At 42.5% G+C, this 20429-nt stretch overlaps 1 protein-coding gene across 7 annotated transcripts in view; it reads left to right on the plus strand.

Moving 5' to 3' along the window:
• LOC128695833 (putative uncharacterized transposon-derived protein F52C9.6) overlaps nucleotides 1-20429 on the plus strand; it is a 66802-nt gene that overhangs the window by 38119 nt on the left and 8254 nt on the right. For 3 of the 7 annotated variants that reach the window (XM_070092854.1, XM_070092853.1, XM_070092852.1), the window contains exons 7-8: nucleotides 2797-2952; nucleotides 14887-15275. In XM_070092854.1, coding sequence (XP_069948955.1) covers nucleotides 2797-2952; nucleotides 14887-15063 — 333 coding nt within the window. In that variant the 3' untranslated portion in view covers nucleotides 15064-15275. Of the gene's footprint in view, nucleotides 1-2796; nucleotides 2953-14886; nucleotides 17454-20429 lie in introns of those variants that run through there. The other 4 variants (XM_070092850.1, XM_070092856.1, XR_011393022.1 and 1 more) reach the window with 3 other exon arrangements.

Raw genomic sequence — 20429 nt, forward strand, 5'->3', positions numbered from 1 at the left:
TCTTGAGTCAGACTACCAATAAGTGTCCTACTTCCACTGCCATTACTACTATCTTCTTGCTTCACCCTTGTACATATTTTAGCCTTCTTGCTTCAGTGTGACTTGGCATTGGTCCAGTTTGGACTGAAACATTATCTTAAGTTTCCCACTCCTAAGTGTGGGTTATTTTGTAATATTCCCTCTTTGAAAATACTCCAGTGGAAGATGGGTATTAATAAAGGGGATATTAATAAGGTCTTGAGGATATCTTTCCAAGAGAGAACCCGCAGTAATGGATTTAAATTAGATAAGTTTAGATTTAGAAAGGACATAGGAAAGTATTGGTTTGGAAATAGGGTAGTTGATGAGTGGAACAGTCTACCTAGTTGGGTTATTGAGGCTAGGACTTTGGGTAGTTTCAAATTTAGGTTGGATAAGTACATGAGTGGGAGGGGTTGGATTTGAGTGGGACTTTCACATCAGAGCTTATTTCTTGGGTAGCATTGAAAATTGGGTTGGGCAAATGTTTTGTTAGTGGGATGAATTGTAAAGGACCTGCCTAGTATGGGCCAACAGGCCTCCTGCAGTGTTCCTCCTTTCTTATGTTCTTATGTCATGCATGTGGTTCACAGCCTTATTGAAAAAAAAAAATTATTAGATATTTAACATTTTCTTCAACCTGATATATACTCTAGAGTGAATAAAATATGTCAGTATGTGTGTGGCAGCCAACGAGAGTTTGTCTGGATACAGGACCAATTACTCCTTGAATATTTCGCTATCGTCAACTCTATGGCTTATTTATCTATCACAGTTCATCTAATATGAAATAATAAACAATATAAATCATATAGAAACCTGATATATACTCTAGAATTAATAAAATATGTCATTATGTAACAGGAGGAGGCGGCCACACCTGCTCCCTCATTGTGGTAAACACTGCCATCTAGTGACGGCCTTTTGAAGCCGTCTATTATTATAATTATTATGTACTATTATTATTATATGCATTATTATTATTGTTATTATTCTTTCAACAAACCGGCCATATCCCACCGAGGCAGGGTGGCCCAAAAATAAAAACAAAAGTTTCTCTTTTTAAATTTAGTAATTTATACAGGAGAAGGGGTTACTGGCCCCTTTCTCCCAGCATTTTAGTTGCCTCTTACAACACGCATGACTTACGGAGGAAGAATTCTGTTCCACTTCCCCATGGAGATAAGAGGAAATAAACAAGAAAAGGAACTAGAAAGAAAATAGAAAACCCAGAGGGGTGTGTATATATATATGCTTATATACGTGTATGTGTCTAGGTAGTAGGTTGATAGACAGCAACCACCCAGGGAGGTACTACCATCCTGCCAAGTGAGTGTAAAATGAAAACCTGTAATTGCTTTACATGATTGTAGGATTGCTGGTGTCCATTTTTGTCTCATAAACATGCAAGATTTCGGATACGTCTTGCTACTTCTTACACTTAGGTCACACTACACATACCTGTACAAGCATATATATATATATACAGTATATATATATATACACACCCCTCTGGGTTTTCTTGTTTTCTTGCTAGTTCTTGTTTATTTCCTGTTATCTCCATGGGGAAGTGGAACGAAATTGTTCCTCCGTAAGCCATGCGTGTTGTAAGAGGCAACTAAAATGCCGGGAGCAAGGGGCTAGTAACCCCTTCTGTATAAATTACTAAATTTAAAAAGAGAAACTTTAATTTTTCTTTTTGGGCCACCCTGCCTCGGTGGGATACGGCCAGTTTGTTGAAAAAAAAATGTATGTGTAGTGTGACCTAAGTGTAAGTAGCAGTAGCAAGACGTACCTGAAATCTTGCATGTTTGAGACAAAAAAAGGACACCAGCAATCCTACCATCATGTAAAACAATTACAGGCTTTCATTTTACACTCACTTGGCAGGACGGTAGTACCTCTGGGCAGTTGCTGTCTACCAACCTACTACCTAGGATTATTATTATGCATATGTATTATCATTTTTATTATTATTATTATTATTACAATATAAATAATTTGCAATTTTTATTCACACAAACATATAAGATTTACTGTTATGCCTTATTGCAATAATTGTATCATGTCAACGCATTCACGACTGAATATTGGAATGGACAGTGATGTCATTTGTTTACTCTTGAACATAGTCAAGCAAACGGGCATTTCTCCCTCGTTGAGCTCAATTTCAAGGTACTTTTCGTCGTGAAAGCAATCAAAATCATATCTATTTCTGTAATATATCTTTCATTCTATCAAATGAGACCAAAAAAACGAGAACACAACCATAAAAACCATACGAAAATACCGCTATGGGGTGGCTAATTGCTGAGAAGTGAACTCTATTATTTATGCTCTGATTTCTTTCATTTTTGGTGTACATTAAGAAGCATCTTTCCATCATACATTGCCCAAGTTTCAATAAGATAGTCCAACAAACAAAGGAGATACAATTCCCTAGATCAAGAGCAAGAGCCTCTCACCAGCGTCAAGGAACCTGCCTTGAGGTCTGCTCACTTATGGAAATTTTGCTTGCGTATGGAAGCAAAAAATCAACCCATCAACTGCTCGTATTTGGAAAAACTTGCACAGGGATGCGCTCGCAAGTAGAGGTTCCACTGTATTTATTTACAGTACATATTAATTTTTAATACTTAAGTAGTCTCCAAGAAAGGTAGGGTTACCCAAAGAAAGGAAACACGTTCATCAACATTCATTCAGTAGCTGCCTGGCCAGAAATACACAAACATCAAATGACCTTCCAAACTGCAACATACCAGCCCCTTCTCTTTATAGGTTTTGTGTTTCCATCTCGGCATGATAGAGGGATTTATATGGGACTACAAGACTCCTCAGCAACGTGTAACAAGTGAAGAAGAAACTTACGCAATATTGCAGGAGATCCACCATGAATTCATAAAGGATAACAAAGCCCGGCAGTACAGACATGAGGTGTGTAAATCATTTTTTCTGCAGTTGTCTGTATCTTAATGCAGTTTAGTTCCATTATTAAATCATTTTTATCTACGTAACTTGTAATAAGATATGGTATTATCCAGCATTATTTTCTAAGATTCGATTAAAATACACCTACCATCCGACTTAAAACCAAGCTTGGTTCCGATCAACTGGTCGTAAGTCAAAATGGACGTAAGTCGAACCTTTGAAAATTGCTGACATACTGGGTAGGGCATAATGTCAAACCTTTCCTATATAAACTACCTACATAGTACTGTAATGTAATGTACAATCATTATTTCATTCTTTTTTACCATAATTTACTTCTATTGTTATATTTTAATTATGTACTGTATATAATGTATACATGGTAGTGAACTGTATTGTAAATTTTACATTGTATACAGTATCTTATGTTACTGTTATCTTTATGTATTGTTGACACATTGGAATGGGAGAACACAACTGGTAGTGTCATCCTACCAGAATGTAGTATAACCTATACCCTAAATAAAGAGAAACAATTCTGGAACATGTGTAACACATATCTGGCTGGCTGGCTGGCTGGCCGGGTAGGTGGGTCATTTAAAAATAACTCGGGGAATCTGTCTCACGTCCCACCATTATTGTACAAGCGAGTGGCCCATGTCCTTTCGCATGCTATTACATTACTTTTTAACAAGTCACTAGAAACTAGCACTTTCCCGACACTACTCAAGACAGCAAGGGTTACACCAATACATAAAGGTGGTGACCCTACAGACATAAACAACTATAGGCCAATATCAAACTTACCATTGCTATCCAAAATCTTCGAGAAACTCGTGCACAGGAGACTATATTCATTTATAATGTTGCAAAACATACTCGACCCCTGCCAATTTGGATTCAGGAAAAATAAAAGCACTAATGATGCAATTATAAAAATGCTAGACCTGCTTTACACAGCATTGGAAAATAAGGAATATCCACTAGGAATTTTTATTGACCTAAGAAAAGCGTTTGACACAGACCACGGCATCCTACTCCACAAACTTGACCACTATGGTATAAGAGGCCATGCGCTTGTATATTTTAAATCCTACCTTTCTAATAGGTATCAGTATGTCACCGTTAAAGACACAGCCTCATCAATACGGCCACTTGATGCTGGAGTTCGCATGAAGTGTCCTTGGACCCCTGCTCTTCCTCATTTACATCAATGATCTTCCATACATATCCCAACACCTGAAACCCATTCTCTTTGCTGACAACATGACATGTCATCTCCCACCTAATCTTGCCACCCTCAACACCATTGTTAACGAGGACTGCTCAAAATATCGACTTGGATGACAGCCAATAAACTTACACTTAACACTGACAAAATCTACTATATTATGTTTGGTAGCAGCAGCAGGTGTTGCGCAACTTAATATTAAGATCGAACACTCTAATTGCCAGACATAATGAGGGATAAATTCCTTGGCCTATACCTCGACAACAACCTAAATTTCAGCACCCATATCAACACACAACAAAAAAAGTATCCAAAAGCAATTGGTGGGGATCCTCTCAGATCTCGATACTACGTACCGCAAACTGGCCTTCTCACACTACCATTCACTTATATATCCATACCTCACCTATGCTATCTGTGCTTGGGGAGGGTTCAACTGCAAGCAACACACCTTAAGCCAATAATAACCCAACAAAAAGCCGTAGTAAGAATAATCACTAAATCCCATCTGGCAACGCCACCACTCTTCATAGATCTAAACTTCCTCCCTGTTCAGAACATCCACACTTACTACTGTGCAATCTATATCTACAGGACCTTAAATTCCAATATTAACCTCGACCTAAAATGCTTTCTTGATAGTTGTGACAGGATCCACAGGCATAACGCCAGACACAAACATCTCTGACATTCCCCATGTTCGACTAAACCTTTACAAAAATTCGATGTATTTCAAAGGACCTAAAATCTAGAACACCCTACCTGAAAACTCTAGAACTACAGACACATTCATCACTTTCAAAACTACAGTTAGAAAACATCTTAACTCCCTGATCCACCCCGACAATTAACTACATGATAACCACCTGGTGGTTCACAATTACTCACTCACCCACTGACTATAAACCCAGAAATACTAATCTTAAAATAATAAATCCTAACTAGTCATAAGTTTGCCTATGATACTCCAATATAGACACGTTGTATTTTGCCAAAACAAAAGCATTCACATTGCTAAACTCACAAATTATGGTGTAGTCACTTAGCCTTAATACCATAATCTGTAAGGATTTAATGTTAAGATTTAATCTAAGTCTGCTCGAAATGCCTAGCCATGCTAGGTGTCCTAGTGGCCCCCTCTGTAATTAGTATTTTATAACATGTAAACCACACAATACCCAAAACCTGTAAACCCCACATTGTAACCCTTGTAGAATATAAACTTGAATTGGTTGGCCAACTGACTGAATGTGTGTGTGTGTGTGTGTGTGTCTCTCTCTCTCTTTCTCTGTTTCTCTCTTTCTCTGTTTCTCTCTCTCTCTCTCTTTCTCTCTCTCTCTCTTTCTCTCTCTCTCTCTTTCTCTCTCTTTCTCTCTCTTTCTCTCTCTTTCTCTCTCTTTCTCTCTCTTTCTCTCTCTTTCTCTCTTTCCCTCTCTTTCCCTCTCTTTCCCTCTCTTTCCCTATCTTTCTCTCTCTTTCTCTCTTTCTCTCTTTCTCTCTTTCTCTCTCTCTCTCTCTCTCTCTCTCTCTCTCTCTCTCTCTCTCTCTCTCTCTCTCTCTCTCTCTCTCTCTCCCTCTTTTCTCTCTTTTTTCTCTCTTTTTCTCTTTTTTTCTCTTTCTCTCTCTCTCTCTCTCTCTCTCTCTCTCTCTCTCTCTCTCTCTCTCTCTCTCTTTCTTTCTTTCTCTTCTCTCTCTTTCTCTTTCTCTCTCTCTTCTCTCTCTTTCTCTCTCTTTCTCTCTCTTTCTCTCTTTCTCTCTCTCTTTCTCTCTTTCTTTCTCTCTTTCTTTCTCTCTTTCTTTCTCTCTCTCTCTCTTTCTCTGTTTCTCTCTTTCTCTGTTTCTCTCTCTTTCTCTCTTTCTCTCTCTCTCTCTTTCTCTCTCTTTCTCTCTTTCCCTCTCTTTCTCTCTCTCTTTCTCTCTCTTTCTTTCTCTCTCTCTCTCTCTTTCTCTTTCTCTCTTTCTCTCTCTTTCTCTTTCTCTCTTTCTCTCTCTTTCTCTTTCTCTCTCTCTCTCTTTCTCCTTCTCTTTCCCTTTCTCTCTCTCTCTCTCTCTCTTTCTTTCTCTCTTTCTCTCTCTCTCTCTCTCTCTCTTTCTCTTTCTCTTTCCCTTTCCCTTTCTCTCTCTCTCTTTCTTTCTCTCTTTCTCTTTCTCTCTTTCTTTCTCTCTTTCTCTCTCTCTCTCTCTCTCTCTCTTTCTCTTTTTTTTTTTTTTTTTTTTTTTTTTTTTTTTTTTTTACACAGGGTTTGACAAGGTTAAGGATCCCTAGCTTTATTGACAGCTATTTACAGGTTAAGGATTCCTAACTTTATTGGCAAGCTAAGAGCTGTTACCTACATCAGCTCATTTGAAAGCATTTTTATTGTTATGAGACATACAAGTAGGGAACAGGATGAAGTTGGAGCCATCTGTGGGCCACCATTTTCATTTGATCAACTGACGTTATCTCGTTGACATCATTATGCTGTACGAATGTGTTCCATACTCGAGTCATCCTGGGTATGTATGATCTCAGATGGAGTGATGTTCTGGAGAAGGGTACAGCCAGAGTGAAGTTGCTGCTTTCTGCCCGTCTTGTGGCATAAAAGCTTGTTTCACGCTGTCCTCGAAGTGGATCCAAGTGTGGTATTTTGACAATATTGGCCTTGTACATAACAGTAAGGCCACCCACATCCCTCCTATGTTGAAGGCTCTGCTGAAATGACAGATCTATCCAGGATGGGTCCAGGCGAGAGATGAGACGTCTTGCTCTGTTCTCTACTCTGTCAAGCAGTCGCAGATGAGAGGGGGGGCAGGCAAACCAAGAAAGTGGAGCATACTCAAGGTGTGAGCGTACTTGTGCCTCGTACAGGATCTTGCAACCCCTACTGTCAAGCAGGTGCGAGATACGGCGAAGTGCTGTAAGCTTCCTGGCTGCCTTGTTTGCAAGATTTACAACATGGTTCTTCATGGTTAGTTTGGAGTCAAATTTCACCCCAAGGATATCAACTTCTTCTCCAGGTGCCAACATCGTCCCATTCATCCGTACTACTGCACCAGCATTACCATCATGGTGCCTAGAGACGATCATCATTTGCGTTTTCTCAGGTGCAAATGTTACTTGCCATCTATTTCCCCAAGCTGATATAGCTCTCAGCTGGTGATTGATGTAGCTTAGAGCACCTGGCATTTCTTCTCTTGGATAAGTGAATGTCAGTGTACAGTCGTCTGCATATGCATGTGATTCTGGGATGAGATGAAGAAGGTCGTTGAAGTAGACATTCCATAACAGTGGACCCAGCACACTTCCTTGTGGAACGCTTGCCCCAATAGGATGCCTTGCTGATTCCGTTCCATTGAGGACTACACTTAGAGATCTACCATGAAGGTAATCACTGAGGAGACATAGCGTAGAGCCTGCAATTCCCAGTGCTTGAAGTTTTGCTAAGAGGCCCTGGTGCCACACCCGGTCGAAAGTGCCAGCAATGTCCAGTGCTACCACACAGCTGACTTTGGATTCATCCAGTGACTGGTGCCACTTAGTGGAGAGGTTTAACAACAGATCAGCAGCAGAGTAACCTTTCCTGAAGCCATATTGACGATCACAAAGTAGTGAGTGGTAGTCAAAAAAATCTGTCATTTGTCTTGAGATTATTGTCTCAAGGATCTTACCAGTGATTGACAGGAGTGACACTGGTCTGTAGTTGCTGATTTCTGCTCTGCTCTTCTTTTTGTGAACAGGGACTACATTTGCCTCTTTCCATGGAGAGGGCCATTTACACTGTACTAGGCAGTGCTGAAAGATGCGAGTTAGAGGTGCTGCTAGCTGGTCTGCACATCTTCTCAACAATCTTGGGCTCAACTTGTCTGGGCCCACAGCCTTTTCTTGGTCAAGTGATTTAAGAAGGAAATGCACCTCCTGCCTTATTGTCACCACTGACAGTTTTGACACAGTTCTTGCAGCTAGCCAAGGAGGGTCCCTTGCTGGATCAGGAACTTGCATTTTGGTAGCAAAGTGTTTAGCAAAGAGGTCCACCTTCTCTTGACTACTAGTAGAGGTGGAATAAGTTCATCAGGCAGATAACCTTGTCTGTCCTTGACCAGGGACCACCAGGTTTTGGAGCCTACCCTACCTGATGCTAACTTTCTTTTAGTGTCCACCTCCCATTTAGCAATGGCCCACTTTTGAACATCACCCATATGCCTACAGGCTTGCATGTGCAAGTTCCTGTTATAGGTGGTAGGATGTCTCTTATACCTTCGCCATGCTTTGTACTTAGCAGTAGCAGCCTCTCTACAACGAAAGCCAAACCAAGGCTGATCTGTAGGCTTTGTCACATATTGCCGGTGAGGAATGTGTTCTTGTTGCAGATTAAGGATGTGTCCAGTGAAGGCTTTCACTTGGTTGTCAACATCCTCTCTTTCTCTCTCTCTTTCTCTCTCTTTCTCTTTCTCTCTCTTTCTCTCTCTTTCTCTCTTTCTCTTTCTTTCTCTTTTTTTTTTTTTTTTTTTTTTTTTTACACAGGGTTTGAAAAGGTTAAGGATCCCTAGCTTTATTGACAGCTATTTACAGGTTAAGGATTCCTAACTTTATTGGCAAGCTAAGAGCTGTTACCTACATCAGCTCATTTGAAAGCATTTTTCTCTCTCTTTCTCTCTCATGCGCGCGTACACGTAAGTGAAGTTATCGTACATAGTATAAATTACCTAGGATAACCCAAAAAAATTCAGACAAAGTGCTATACAGTGGATCTGTGCTCCAGTGCCCTAAATTAATAATATTAATAATTATTATTATTACAATAATACATATGTATTAATATTATTATTATTAAACTATAATATAATAATCGTGTCCACTCATTACTTACCTTAAAATAACTGTAGTCTTAATGTAGAGTGAGAGGTGAGTAAACAAGATTAAATGAATAAACGAGAGAGAGAGGGTAGAAGTTTCACGAGTTATGTAAACAAACGTTGTTGTTACCAGCTCGGACACGATTGGTTTCTGTTCACTCTGTCAAGCCGACCAGAAAAACATCTCATATTTGTTAATTTATATGTTATGTAGCATGTTTATTATATAATTTTGAAAAAAAAATCATAGATGAAATAAGCAAAATGTCTATATTAACATTTTATATACATTTAATGCACCTCTGATTATTATGTTATTATAATTTTTAATATGGCATCTTCAAGACCAATTACACTCTTAATGAGTGGCTCTGAGACAGACAAGCAGACAGAAAGACACACAGGTAGATAGAAAGACAGACACCCCAGTTTCTAGGGGTCACTCTACCCTCATCCTTCTCTCCCCCTCCCCCCTTAATCCCATCCCTCTCTCTCCCACACATACACACACATACACACTTGACACACACACATACACACTTGACACACACACATACTCCCCCTAGCCACCTACCCCTCCCCCAAACCATCTAACCCCCTCCCCAAACCATCTAACCCCCTCCCCAAACCATCTATTCCCCTTCCCCAACCATCCCTCCCCCTCCAGTAACCATCCTCCCCCTCCCCCATAACCATCCATCCCCCTCCCCCTAACCATCTATTCCCCTCCTCCTAACCATCTCTCCCCCTTCCTTCTGTGGTGCAATGGGGCCACCAAGAACTAGGATGAGAGCCAAGGGTCTGATGGGTGAATCTGGGAGGGAGGATTGGGAGGCAGAGCTCAAAAAAAGGGAGGAAGACTGGGGAAGGAGGCTAGATGAGCCTGCAAGGAAGATGGAGGAAAGGTTAGCAGCAGAGAGCAGAAGGTGGGAGCAACATGCCACAGTAGCAGAAGCCAAGATACAGAGATTAGAAGAGGAGCTGAGAAATCTGAAACAGCCTAGAGATAAAGATAATACAGAAGTAGCATCAGGAATATTTACATCAGACAAAGACAAAGGGTCTGGAGGGAGCATGGAAGCTAAACTGTATGCAAAGGTCCTGTCAGACCCACACGGGGCCAAAACAAAGACAGGGAGCACACTAGGACAGTATGAGAGGTCGGAAGACATTGAAGGAACTAGGACATATGCAGGGATTTTACCAGACACTTGTGGGGGCCGGGAACAGGTGAGCAGGAAGGACAAACCAATGAGCATAGGGGCCACAGCTAGGGAAGGGATTGAAGGAAGGAACACTCCATAGGAAGGAACTAAAATACCTCAGAGGATGCAATGGGAGTCACAGTGGGAGGAGGAAAGGGAGAGATCAGTTTTTGTCTATGGGCTAGAGGAAGCTGAAGGGGAAACCTATGATGAAAGAAAACAGGAGAAAAAAGCGATTGAAGGTATCATGAAGGTGATAGGCGAGGGAGACATGACCCAGGTGGCAAATTTTCAGGGAATCGGGTGGTTCACAAAGAGAAGGAGGAAATGGCCTCTCAGAGTAATTTTCAAGGCAGAATCAACTCGAACCATGATCCTGCAGGAGAAAGCACGGCTGAGAGGCAAACAGGAGTTCATGAGTGTGTACCTCGATCGAGACAGAACACAGGAGGAAAGGATGATACTGAAAGAGAGAGTGCAAAAATGAAAGGAGGAATGGGAAGAAATGACAAAGAAGAGCAGAATAACCCAGGCACAGGTGGAAGGGCAAGCATGCCCCCCAGAAACACCTGCAGAAGGACTCCAACCATGACACCCCCAAGGCAACTGAACAACCTAAACCGACAATCACACACCGATCCCTCTGTTCCCACCCCCCGCACCACCAACCCTACCCCTACAGCAACCCCCTATGGGAGCTCTTCCTCCACCCCCACTGCAACCCCCCACAGGCCCCCACCAGGGCTCCTGCTCTCCCAACCCCAATATTACCCCAGGACCACAGTTACAGTATTAGAACAGAAGTTGAAGGTTTGGTACACAAATGCAGATGGATTAACGAATAAATATGAGGAGTGGTAAGAAAGAATCGATGAGAAGTCCCCAGACATCATAGCAGTTACAGAAACAAAACTCACTGAGACAATAACAGATGCAATCTTCCCACCAGGATATCAGATCATGAGGAAAGATAGAAGGGGCAGAGGGGGAGGAGGGGTTGCACTGCTCGTAAAAAAAACGATGGAAATTCGAGAAAATGGGAGGCATAGACGAGACTGGAGAAAGGGACTGCATAGTAGGTACACTTCAGTCTGGGGAGCACAAGGTGATCATTGCAGTGATGTATAATCCACTACAGAACTGCAGGAGGCCAAGAGAGGAATATGAAGAGAGCAACAGAGCAATGGTGGACACACTTGCTGAGGTGGCAAGAAGAGCTCACTCGAACAGAGCAAAGTTGCTGGTTATGGGTGATTTCAACCACAGGGAGATTGACTGGGAAAACCTGGAGCCATATGGGGGTCCCGAAACATGGAGAGCCAAGATGTTGGATGTGGTGCTGGAAAACCTCATGCACCAACATGTTAAGGACAGTACCAGAATGAGAGGGGAGGATGAACCAGCAAAATTGGACCTTGTGTTCACCCTGGGCAGTTCAGACATTGAGGACATCAAGTATGAGAGTCCCCTAGGAGCTAGTGACCACGTGGCTCTGTGCTTTGAATACATAGTAGAGTTGCAAGTGGAGAGAGTAACAGGAGTTAAATGGGAAAAGCCAGACTATAAAAGAGGGGACTACATAGGTTTGAGGAACTTCCTGCAGGAGGCTCCATGGGACAGAGAACTGGCAGGAAAGCCAGTAAATGAAATGATGGAATATGTAACAACAAAATGCAAGGAGGCAGTGGAAAGGTTTATTCCTAAGGGCAACAGAAACAATGGGAAGACCAGAACGAGCCCCTGGTTTACCCGACGGTGTAAGGAGGCAAAAAACTAAGTGCAATAAAGAATGAAAATAGGGAGATTAGTCACAGAGCCAGGAACGAGTATGCACAGGTAAGGAGGGAGGCCCAGTGACAGTATGAAAATAACATAGCATCGAAAGTCAAGACTGACCCGAAACTGTTGTATAGCCACATCAGGAGGAAGACAACAGTCAAAGACCAGGTGATCAGACTGAGGACATAAGGTGGAAAGCTCACAAGAAATGATCAGGAGGTATGTGAGGAGCTAAACAGGAGATTTAAGGAAGTTTTTACAGTAGAGACAAGAAGGGCTCTGGGAAGACAGCACAGAAGGGAACATCAAGAGGGAATATACCAACAAGTGTTGGATGACATACGAACAACCGAGGAGGAGGTGCAGAAGCTGCTAAGTGACCTTGATACCTCAAAGGCAATGGGGCCGGACAACATCTCCCCATGGGTCCTTAGAGAAGGAGCAGAGATGCTGTTCGTGCCCCTAACCACAATTTTCAACACATCCCATGAAACTGGGCAACTATCCGAGATATGGAAGATGGCAAATGTAGTCCCCATATATAAGAAAGGAGACAAAAATGAGGCACTAAACTACAGACCTGTGTCTCTGACGTGTATAGTATGCAAAGTCATGGAGAAGATTATCAGGAGGAGAGTGGTGGAACACCTGGAAAGGAACAAGATTATAAATGAAAACCAGCATGGATTCATGGAAGGCAAATCCTGTGTCACAAACCTTCTGGAGTTTTATGACAAGGTAACAGAAGTAAAACACAAGAGGGGTGGGTTGATTGCTTTTTCCTGGACTGCAGGAAGGCCTTTGACACAGTTCCTCATAAGAGATTAGTGCAGAAGCTGGAGGATCAGGCACATATAACAGGGAGGGCACTGCAATTGATCAGGGAATACCTGACAGGGAGGCAACAACGAGTCATGGTACGTGAAGAGGTATCACAGTGGGCGCCTGTGACGAGCGGGGTCCCACAGGGGTCAGTTCTAGGACCAGTGCTATTTTTGATATATGCGAACGACATGATGGAAGGAATAGACTCTAAAGTGCCCCTATTCGCAGATTATGTGAAGTTGATGAGAAGAATTAAATCGGATGAGGATGAGGCAGGACTGCAAAGAGACCTGGACAGGCTGGACACGTCGTCCAGAAACTGGCTTCTCGAATTCAACCCTGCCAAATGCAAAGCCATGAAGATTGGGGAGGGGCAAAGAAGACCGCAGACAGAGTATAGGCTAGGTAGACAAAGACTACAGACCTCACTCAGGGAGAAAGATCTTGGGGTGACCATAACACCGAGCACGTCACCGGAGGCACACATCAACCAAATAACTGCTGCAGCATACGGGCGCCTGGCAAACCTGAGAATAGCGTTCTGATACCTTAATAAGGAATCGTTCAAGAAACTGTACACTGTGTATGTTAGGCCCATACTGGAGTATGCAGCATCAGTCTGGAACCCACACCTGGTCAAGCACGTCAAGAAGTTAGAGAAAGTACAAAGGTTTGCAACAAGGCTAGTTCCAGAGCTTAGGGGAATGTCGTACGAGGAAAGGTTGAGGGAAATTGAACTGACGACACTGGAGGACAGAAGGGTCAGGGGAGACATGATAACGACATACAAGATACTGCGGGGGAAAGACAAGGTGGACAGAGACAGGATGTTCCAGAGAGGAGACACAGAAACAAGGGGTCACAATTGGAAGATGAAGACTCAGATGAGTCACAGGGACGTTAGGAAGTATTTCTTCAGTCAGAGTCGTCAGGAAGTGGAATAGCCTAGCAAGGGAAGTAGTGGAGGCAGGAACCATACATAGTTTTAACAAGAGGTATGACAAAGCTCAGGAAGCAGAGAGAGGGAGGACCTAGTAGCGATCAGTGAAGAGGCGGGGCCAGGAGCTGAGTCTCGACCCCTGCAACCACAATTAGGTGAGTACAGGTAGACAGAAAGACAGACACACAGGTAGACAAACAGACACAGTGACACAGACAGACACAGATATACAGGCAGACAGGTTTATGTGCAACACTGAAAACAAATAGAGAGTTCGAGAGTAAGAGCCTTTCTTGCCACAATCTCCAGTGCAAGATTCAGACTTCATCTTAGGGGCCATGGTGAAATTTACTGTCCAGTTAGTACAGTTGAAACAGTATGATACTGCTGATAGGGCAGGGTTACTCAAACTGATGCTGCCTGCATGACGCATTGCCACCGCGAGTATTGTCAAATATTGTACAGCGGTGTGCATCAGCCGGCCCAGCCCAGCTGCCAGATGCACGGTCGTAAGTCAAGTGGACATATGTCGAGCAGGTTGTAAGTCGGATGGTAGGTGTAATTGGTTTTGTTTATTCTCGCCATACAAGTTACACAAGTTCATTTCTGCCTAAAATCAGTCATTAACATGGGGAAAAAGGGGTCTGATGGAAAATATTTTTGTCTTATTTTGTTCTAATGGCTCATCCACTACAAAACTCCCATGTATTACCAACCATGAGTTGCATTCTTTTTTTCTAAATAAATGTACCTAGAGTTATACCCCATGTCTTGTGAGCACATACTACCCCAAAAAAAAATTACATAACAATCACAGTAATGAAAAAGGTAGAGCATAAGAATGAAGGAGCACTGCAGTAAACCTGTTGGCAGGTCCTACTAAAATTCAACCTTTACACACACAACCTGCGCATAGGAGAAAGAAACTTACGACGACATTTTGGTCCAACTTGGAATATTAACTAGACACACCCTGATATTTGTCCAACCTTTTTTTAAAGCTACCCAATTGTTTAGGTTCAGTGATCAAAGGCAGGCCAGTAGGTAGGCAAGCAAGCAAGCAAGCAAGCAGACAGGCAAGCAGATTAGCAAGCCATCCTGCTGTAATTATATTCTTCTCTTTTCAGTGGAGTGTAGGTGACTTTATATTCTCGGATAATATCTCAGTGGCTCATGAAGCAGCACCAGAGTCTCAGCTGCCTCGGAGCCAAGTGGGATTGAGAGTACTGCACCGTGTGACAACCGTTGGGCATTGTCGACCTACAAAGGAATATGACTACCGCAAAGAACTGGGGCTTCATTAAATAGACAAGAAACCTTTATCTCCTTGTATTCATTGTTTTTTGCACCTTTATCATGTCTGGCTTGCTAACTAGGTTTGCTTGATTTTAGTATTTTATGTTTTTTTAGTACATCTTGTGTAGGTCTCTTATGATACTGGAGTAGCTCTACTTGCAGTACTTTTAACCCAAAGAACCAAAGATAAGTAAAGGAAGGATTTTGCTTTGGAATATACTGTATAGTTTTTCATTCTAATATATATCCTGGGTTTTTCCTAACTAGTGCAGATAATTATGTGGAGGTTGAGAAATTACGCAAGCAAATGCTACCTTAACAGTTGTTGATGAATTGGTGTAAAAAATTATGGTAATTAGTGCAGAGATCTTGCAGCACAATAGTATTTCCTTTCAAAAACACATTTGACAAAGCTGAGCATAGGTTTCACTATCATCAAGGTTAATCAGAAGATAGTGCAATTAGAGAATAGGTTGTTGTAGAGAACCAGTTATTTCTAAATCAGTTTCATGATTGTTCTTGGCCTACATCATACTGTATGGAGACAAATGGTTTTTGGGACCTGACGGAGTCTGAGCAGAGAAATATTTTTTGAAGGGATTCAGGGAAATGGTTAGCTGGACTTGAGCCCTGGAAATGGGAAGTACAATGCCTGCACTTTTAAGGAGGGGTTTGGGATATTGGCAGTTTGGAGGAGGGATCTCTAAACTGTCATATATGAGTGCCTCTGCAAAGACAGTGATTATGTATGAGTGAGGTGAAAGTGTTGAATGATGAAAGTATTTTCTTTTTTTTTTTAGGGATTTTCTTTCTTTTTGGGTCACCCTGCCTTGGTGGGAGACAGCCAACGTGTTAAAAAAAAATCTTTACTTTTACATAATAAGATTGCTATTCTGGCCCTTGACAGAAATCAGTATTTCTTTTGACATTCAGAACATTTTAGTTTTCTCAGAGATGGTGATTAATTATGAAGCTATTATATGTAATAAATCAGACTTGTTTATCGTCGTTAATCCGTTCCTGGAAGTGCGACGATTATCGAAATAGACGATTTTCGAATCAATTTTCCCCATAAGAAATAATGTAAATACGTACAATTAATCCGTTCCTGACACCCAGAAGTATTAAAACCAAAATTTTTTTACATGAAATATTGATGTAGTACATAAACAATACAATGGGACATGATGAATGAAACATTAACAGCATAACACTTTATTGGCGATTCTTCTTAGTGTACCAAAGACTGTTGGTGGAGAGAGATTGGATTAGTTATTGTTTGGAAGGGGAATCCCCTTCCATCAACACCTCAGGTACCAAGTCCTTTTCTGGGGTTACATGCTTCTCTTCTCTGTTTCTTAATGCCACTAGGACCAGCTTGAGAGTCACTGGAGTCCTGTCTCGCAAAAAGTGTCCAGAGAGCTCTGTTTCTGGCATCTCTTTAAAACTTCCCTAAAATGGGCCAAGACTGTTACTGTACAAGTTGCCAATATGGCTTGCAACATCCTTCTCAGGGTGAAGTTTCTCCATAAATCTTTCCATCTTACCCCACATTTCAAAAATCTCTATAATTTCTGAAGAAGGCACCTTCTTCCATCTCTCTTCCTTCTCCTCTGCAGCAAGATTCTGAGCTGCGATCTGTTGCTGTTCCTGCTGAAGCTCTTGCAGCTCCTCTGTGGTTAGCTCTTCGTTGTGGTCCTCAGCCAACTCTTCCACATCCTCCAAACTCACATCCAACCCCATGGAACTCCCCAGTGCCACAATAGATTTCACAACTGACATAGGCTCATCAGGGTCAGCCACAAACCCTTCAAAATCCCTCTTGTGGACACAATCTGGCCACAATTTTCTCTAAGCAACAACAGCTTCCTTGATTTCCTTTTTCTTTGCCACGATGGAAGATATGGTTTTACGGGTTTGTTATACATCCTGGTCAGTTCAGCCACACGTACGCCACTTTCATGTTGTTCAGTGATGTTTTTCTTAAATTCAATTGTATTTCTCACCTTCTTTACCAAAGGCTTGGCACTAGGAGCTTTCTTTGGAGCCATGGTAGCTTATTTAGCACTTGCAAGCACTAAAACGAATGGAATATTATGAAATATTTCATATGAACAAGTGAGGGGACCATCACTCGCTAGTAAACAATGGCACACTGGCTGGGAAGGGAGGCCGAGGCGGCTCAGAGCCGTGAGTACGCATCCAGGACGAGCGACGATTAGTGAGTCAACCGACCAATTGCGAGCCAATGTTTGGAGGAAAATAACCCAACGATTTCCGAAAAGGACGACTATCGAGCCCGACGATTTTCAAGGGACCACTGTATATAACACACACACACACACACACACACACACACACACACACACACACACACACACACACACACACACACCAGGACGAATGAAGCCAAACTACAAGAAAGGGGACTACACAGGAATGAGGAACTACCTGAACGGGGTTCAGTGGGACAGAGAACTGGCAGGAAAGCTAGTTAATGAGATGATGGAATATGTAGCAACAATATGCAAGGAGGCTGAGGAGAGGTTTGTACCCAAGGGTAACAGGAATAATGAAAAAGCCAAGATGAGCCCATGGTTTACCCAAAGGTGCAGGGAGGCAAAAACCAAGTGTGCTAGGGAATGGAAGAAATATAGAAGGCAAAGGACCCAGGAGAATAAGGAGAACAGTCGTAGAGCCAGAAACGAATATGCACAGATAAGAAGGGAGGCCCAAAGACAATATGAAAATGACATAGCAGCGAAAGCCAAATCTGACCCGAAACTGTTGTACAGCCACATCAGGAGGAAAACAAGTCAAGGACCAGATAATCAGGCTAAGGAAGGAAGGAGGAGAGACAACAAGAAATGACCGTGAAGTATGTGAAGAACTTAACAAGAGATTCAAAGAAGTGTTCACAGAGGAGACAGAAGGGACTCCAGAAAGAAGGAGAGGTGGGGCACACCACCAAGTGCTGGACACAGTGCACACAACCGAGGAAGAAGTGAAGAGGCTTCTGAGTGAGCTAGATACCTCAAAGGCAATGGGGCCAGATAACATCTCCCCATGGGTATTGAGAGAGGGAGCAGAGGCGCTATGTGTACCCCTAACAACAATATTCAATACATCTATCGAAACAGGGAGATTGCCTGAGGCATGCAAGACAGCAAATGTAGTCCCAATCTTTAAAAAAGGAGACAGACATGAAGCATTAAACTACAGACCAGTGTCACTGACATGTATAGTATGCAAAATCATGGAGAAGATTATCAGGAGAAGAGTGGTGGAACACCTAGAAAGGAACGATCTCATCAACAGCAGCCAACATGGTTTCAGGGACGGGAAATCCTGTGTCACAAACCTACTGGAGTTCTATGACATGGTGACAGCAGTAAGACAAGAGAGAGAGGGGTGGGTGGATTGCATATTCTTGGACTGCAAGAAGGCGTTTGACACAGTTCCACACAAGAGATTGGTGCAAAAACTGGAGGACCAAGCAGGGATAACAGGGAAGGCACTACAATGGATCAGGGAATACTTGTCAGGAAGACAGCAGCGAGTCATGGTACGTGGCGAGGTGTCAGAGTGGGCACCTGTGACCAGCGGGGTCCCGCAGGGGTCAGTCCTAGGACCAGTGCTGTTTCTGGTATTTGTGAACGACATGACGGAAGGAATAGACTCTGAGGTGTCCCTGTTTGCAGATGACGTGAAGTTGATGAGAAGAATTCACTCGATCGAAGACCAGGCAGAACTACAAAGGGATCTGGACAGGCTGCAGACCTGGTCCAGCAATTGGCTCCTGGAGTTCAATCCCACCAAGTGCAAAGTCATGAAGATTGGGGAAGGGCAAAGAAGGCCGCAGACGGAGTACAGTCTAGGGGGTCAGAGACTACAAACCTCACTCAAGGAAAAAGATCTTGGGGTGAGTATAACACCAGGCACATCTCCTGAAGCGCACATCAACCAAATAACTGCTGCAGCATATGGGCGCCTAGCAAACCTCAGAACAGCATTCCGACATCTTAATAAGGAATCATTCAGGACCCTGTACACCGTGTACGTTAGGCCCATATTGGAGTATGCGGCACCAGTTTGGAACCCACACCTAGCCAAGCACGTGAAGAAACTAGAGAAAGTGCAAAGGTTTGCAACAAGACTAGTCCCAGAGCTAAGAGGTATGTCCTACGAGGAGAGGTTAAGGGAAATCAACCTGACGACACTGGAGGACAGGAGAGATAGGGGGGACATGATAACGACATACAAAATACTGAGAGGAATTGACAAGGTGGACAAAGACAGGATGTTCCAGAGATTGGACACAGTAACAAGGGGACACAGTTGGAAGCTGAAGACACAGATGAATCACAGGGATGTTAGGAAGTATTTCTTCAGCCACAGAGTAGTCAGTAAGTGGAATAGTTTGGGAAGCGATGTAGTGGAGGCAGGATCCATACATAGCTTTAAGCAGAGGTATGATAAAGCTCACGGCTCAGGGAGAGTGACCTAGTAGCGATCAGTGAAGAGGCGGGGCCAGGAGCTCGGACTCGACCCCCGCAACCTCAACTAGGCGAGTACAACTAGGTGAGTACACACACACACACACACACACACACACACACACACACACACACACAGGAAGAGAGCTATGAATGAGATTTCTGTAGCCAACTTCATTTTTAGTATTTAAACTGCATATTAGAACCAGAAAACTTAATGATTGGCTAACTAGCATGTTACATCTTCACCCTAAAATAGCTTTTGAAAGCACTAGATTTCCAAAGTGAATTTCATGGCCATTTTTTTTATTTATACTGCATATAATAACAACTTGGAGGGAGTATAAATCTGTAGTGGGGGGGTATGGGTGGTCCTAGGAATGGATGGAGAGGGGGGTAAAAGAGGTTTCATGTGCAAGGGGCCTGGACGTGCAGCAGGCATGTATGAGTGTGTTAATTAGGAGTGAATGGAGACAAGTGGTTTTTGGGACTTGATGAGCTGTTGGAGTGTGAGCAGGATAATATTTTGTGAAGAGATTCAGGGAAACTGGTTAGCCAAACTTGAGTCCTGGAGGTGGGAAGTACAATGCCTGCACTTTAAAGGAGGGGTTTTGGGTATTGGCTGTTTGGAGTGACATCTAAACTGTCATATCTGAGCACCTCTGAAAAGAGTGATTATGTGAATGATGGTGAAAGTGTTTCTTAGGTCACCCTTCTTTGGTGGGACATGACCGACGCATTGGAAAAAAAAATATAATGAAACTTGTGTGTTCAGAAAGGAGACCGGTTGAATTAATTTTTTACTCTTTATGCTTTAGTTTGTTAAAAAATATTATATATATTTGCATGTCATAAGTATACTGTGATACATTATTTAT

Source organism: Cherax quadricarinatus, chromosome 41 (assembly GCF_038502225.1).
Source record: "Cherax quadricarinatus isolate ZL_2023a chromosome 41, ASM3850222v1, whole genome shotgun sequence".
Classification (NCBI taxonomy): domain Eukaryota; kingdom Metazoa; phylum Arthropoda; class Malacostraca; order Decapoda; family Parastacidae; genus Cherax; species Cherax quadricarinatus.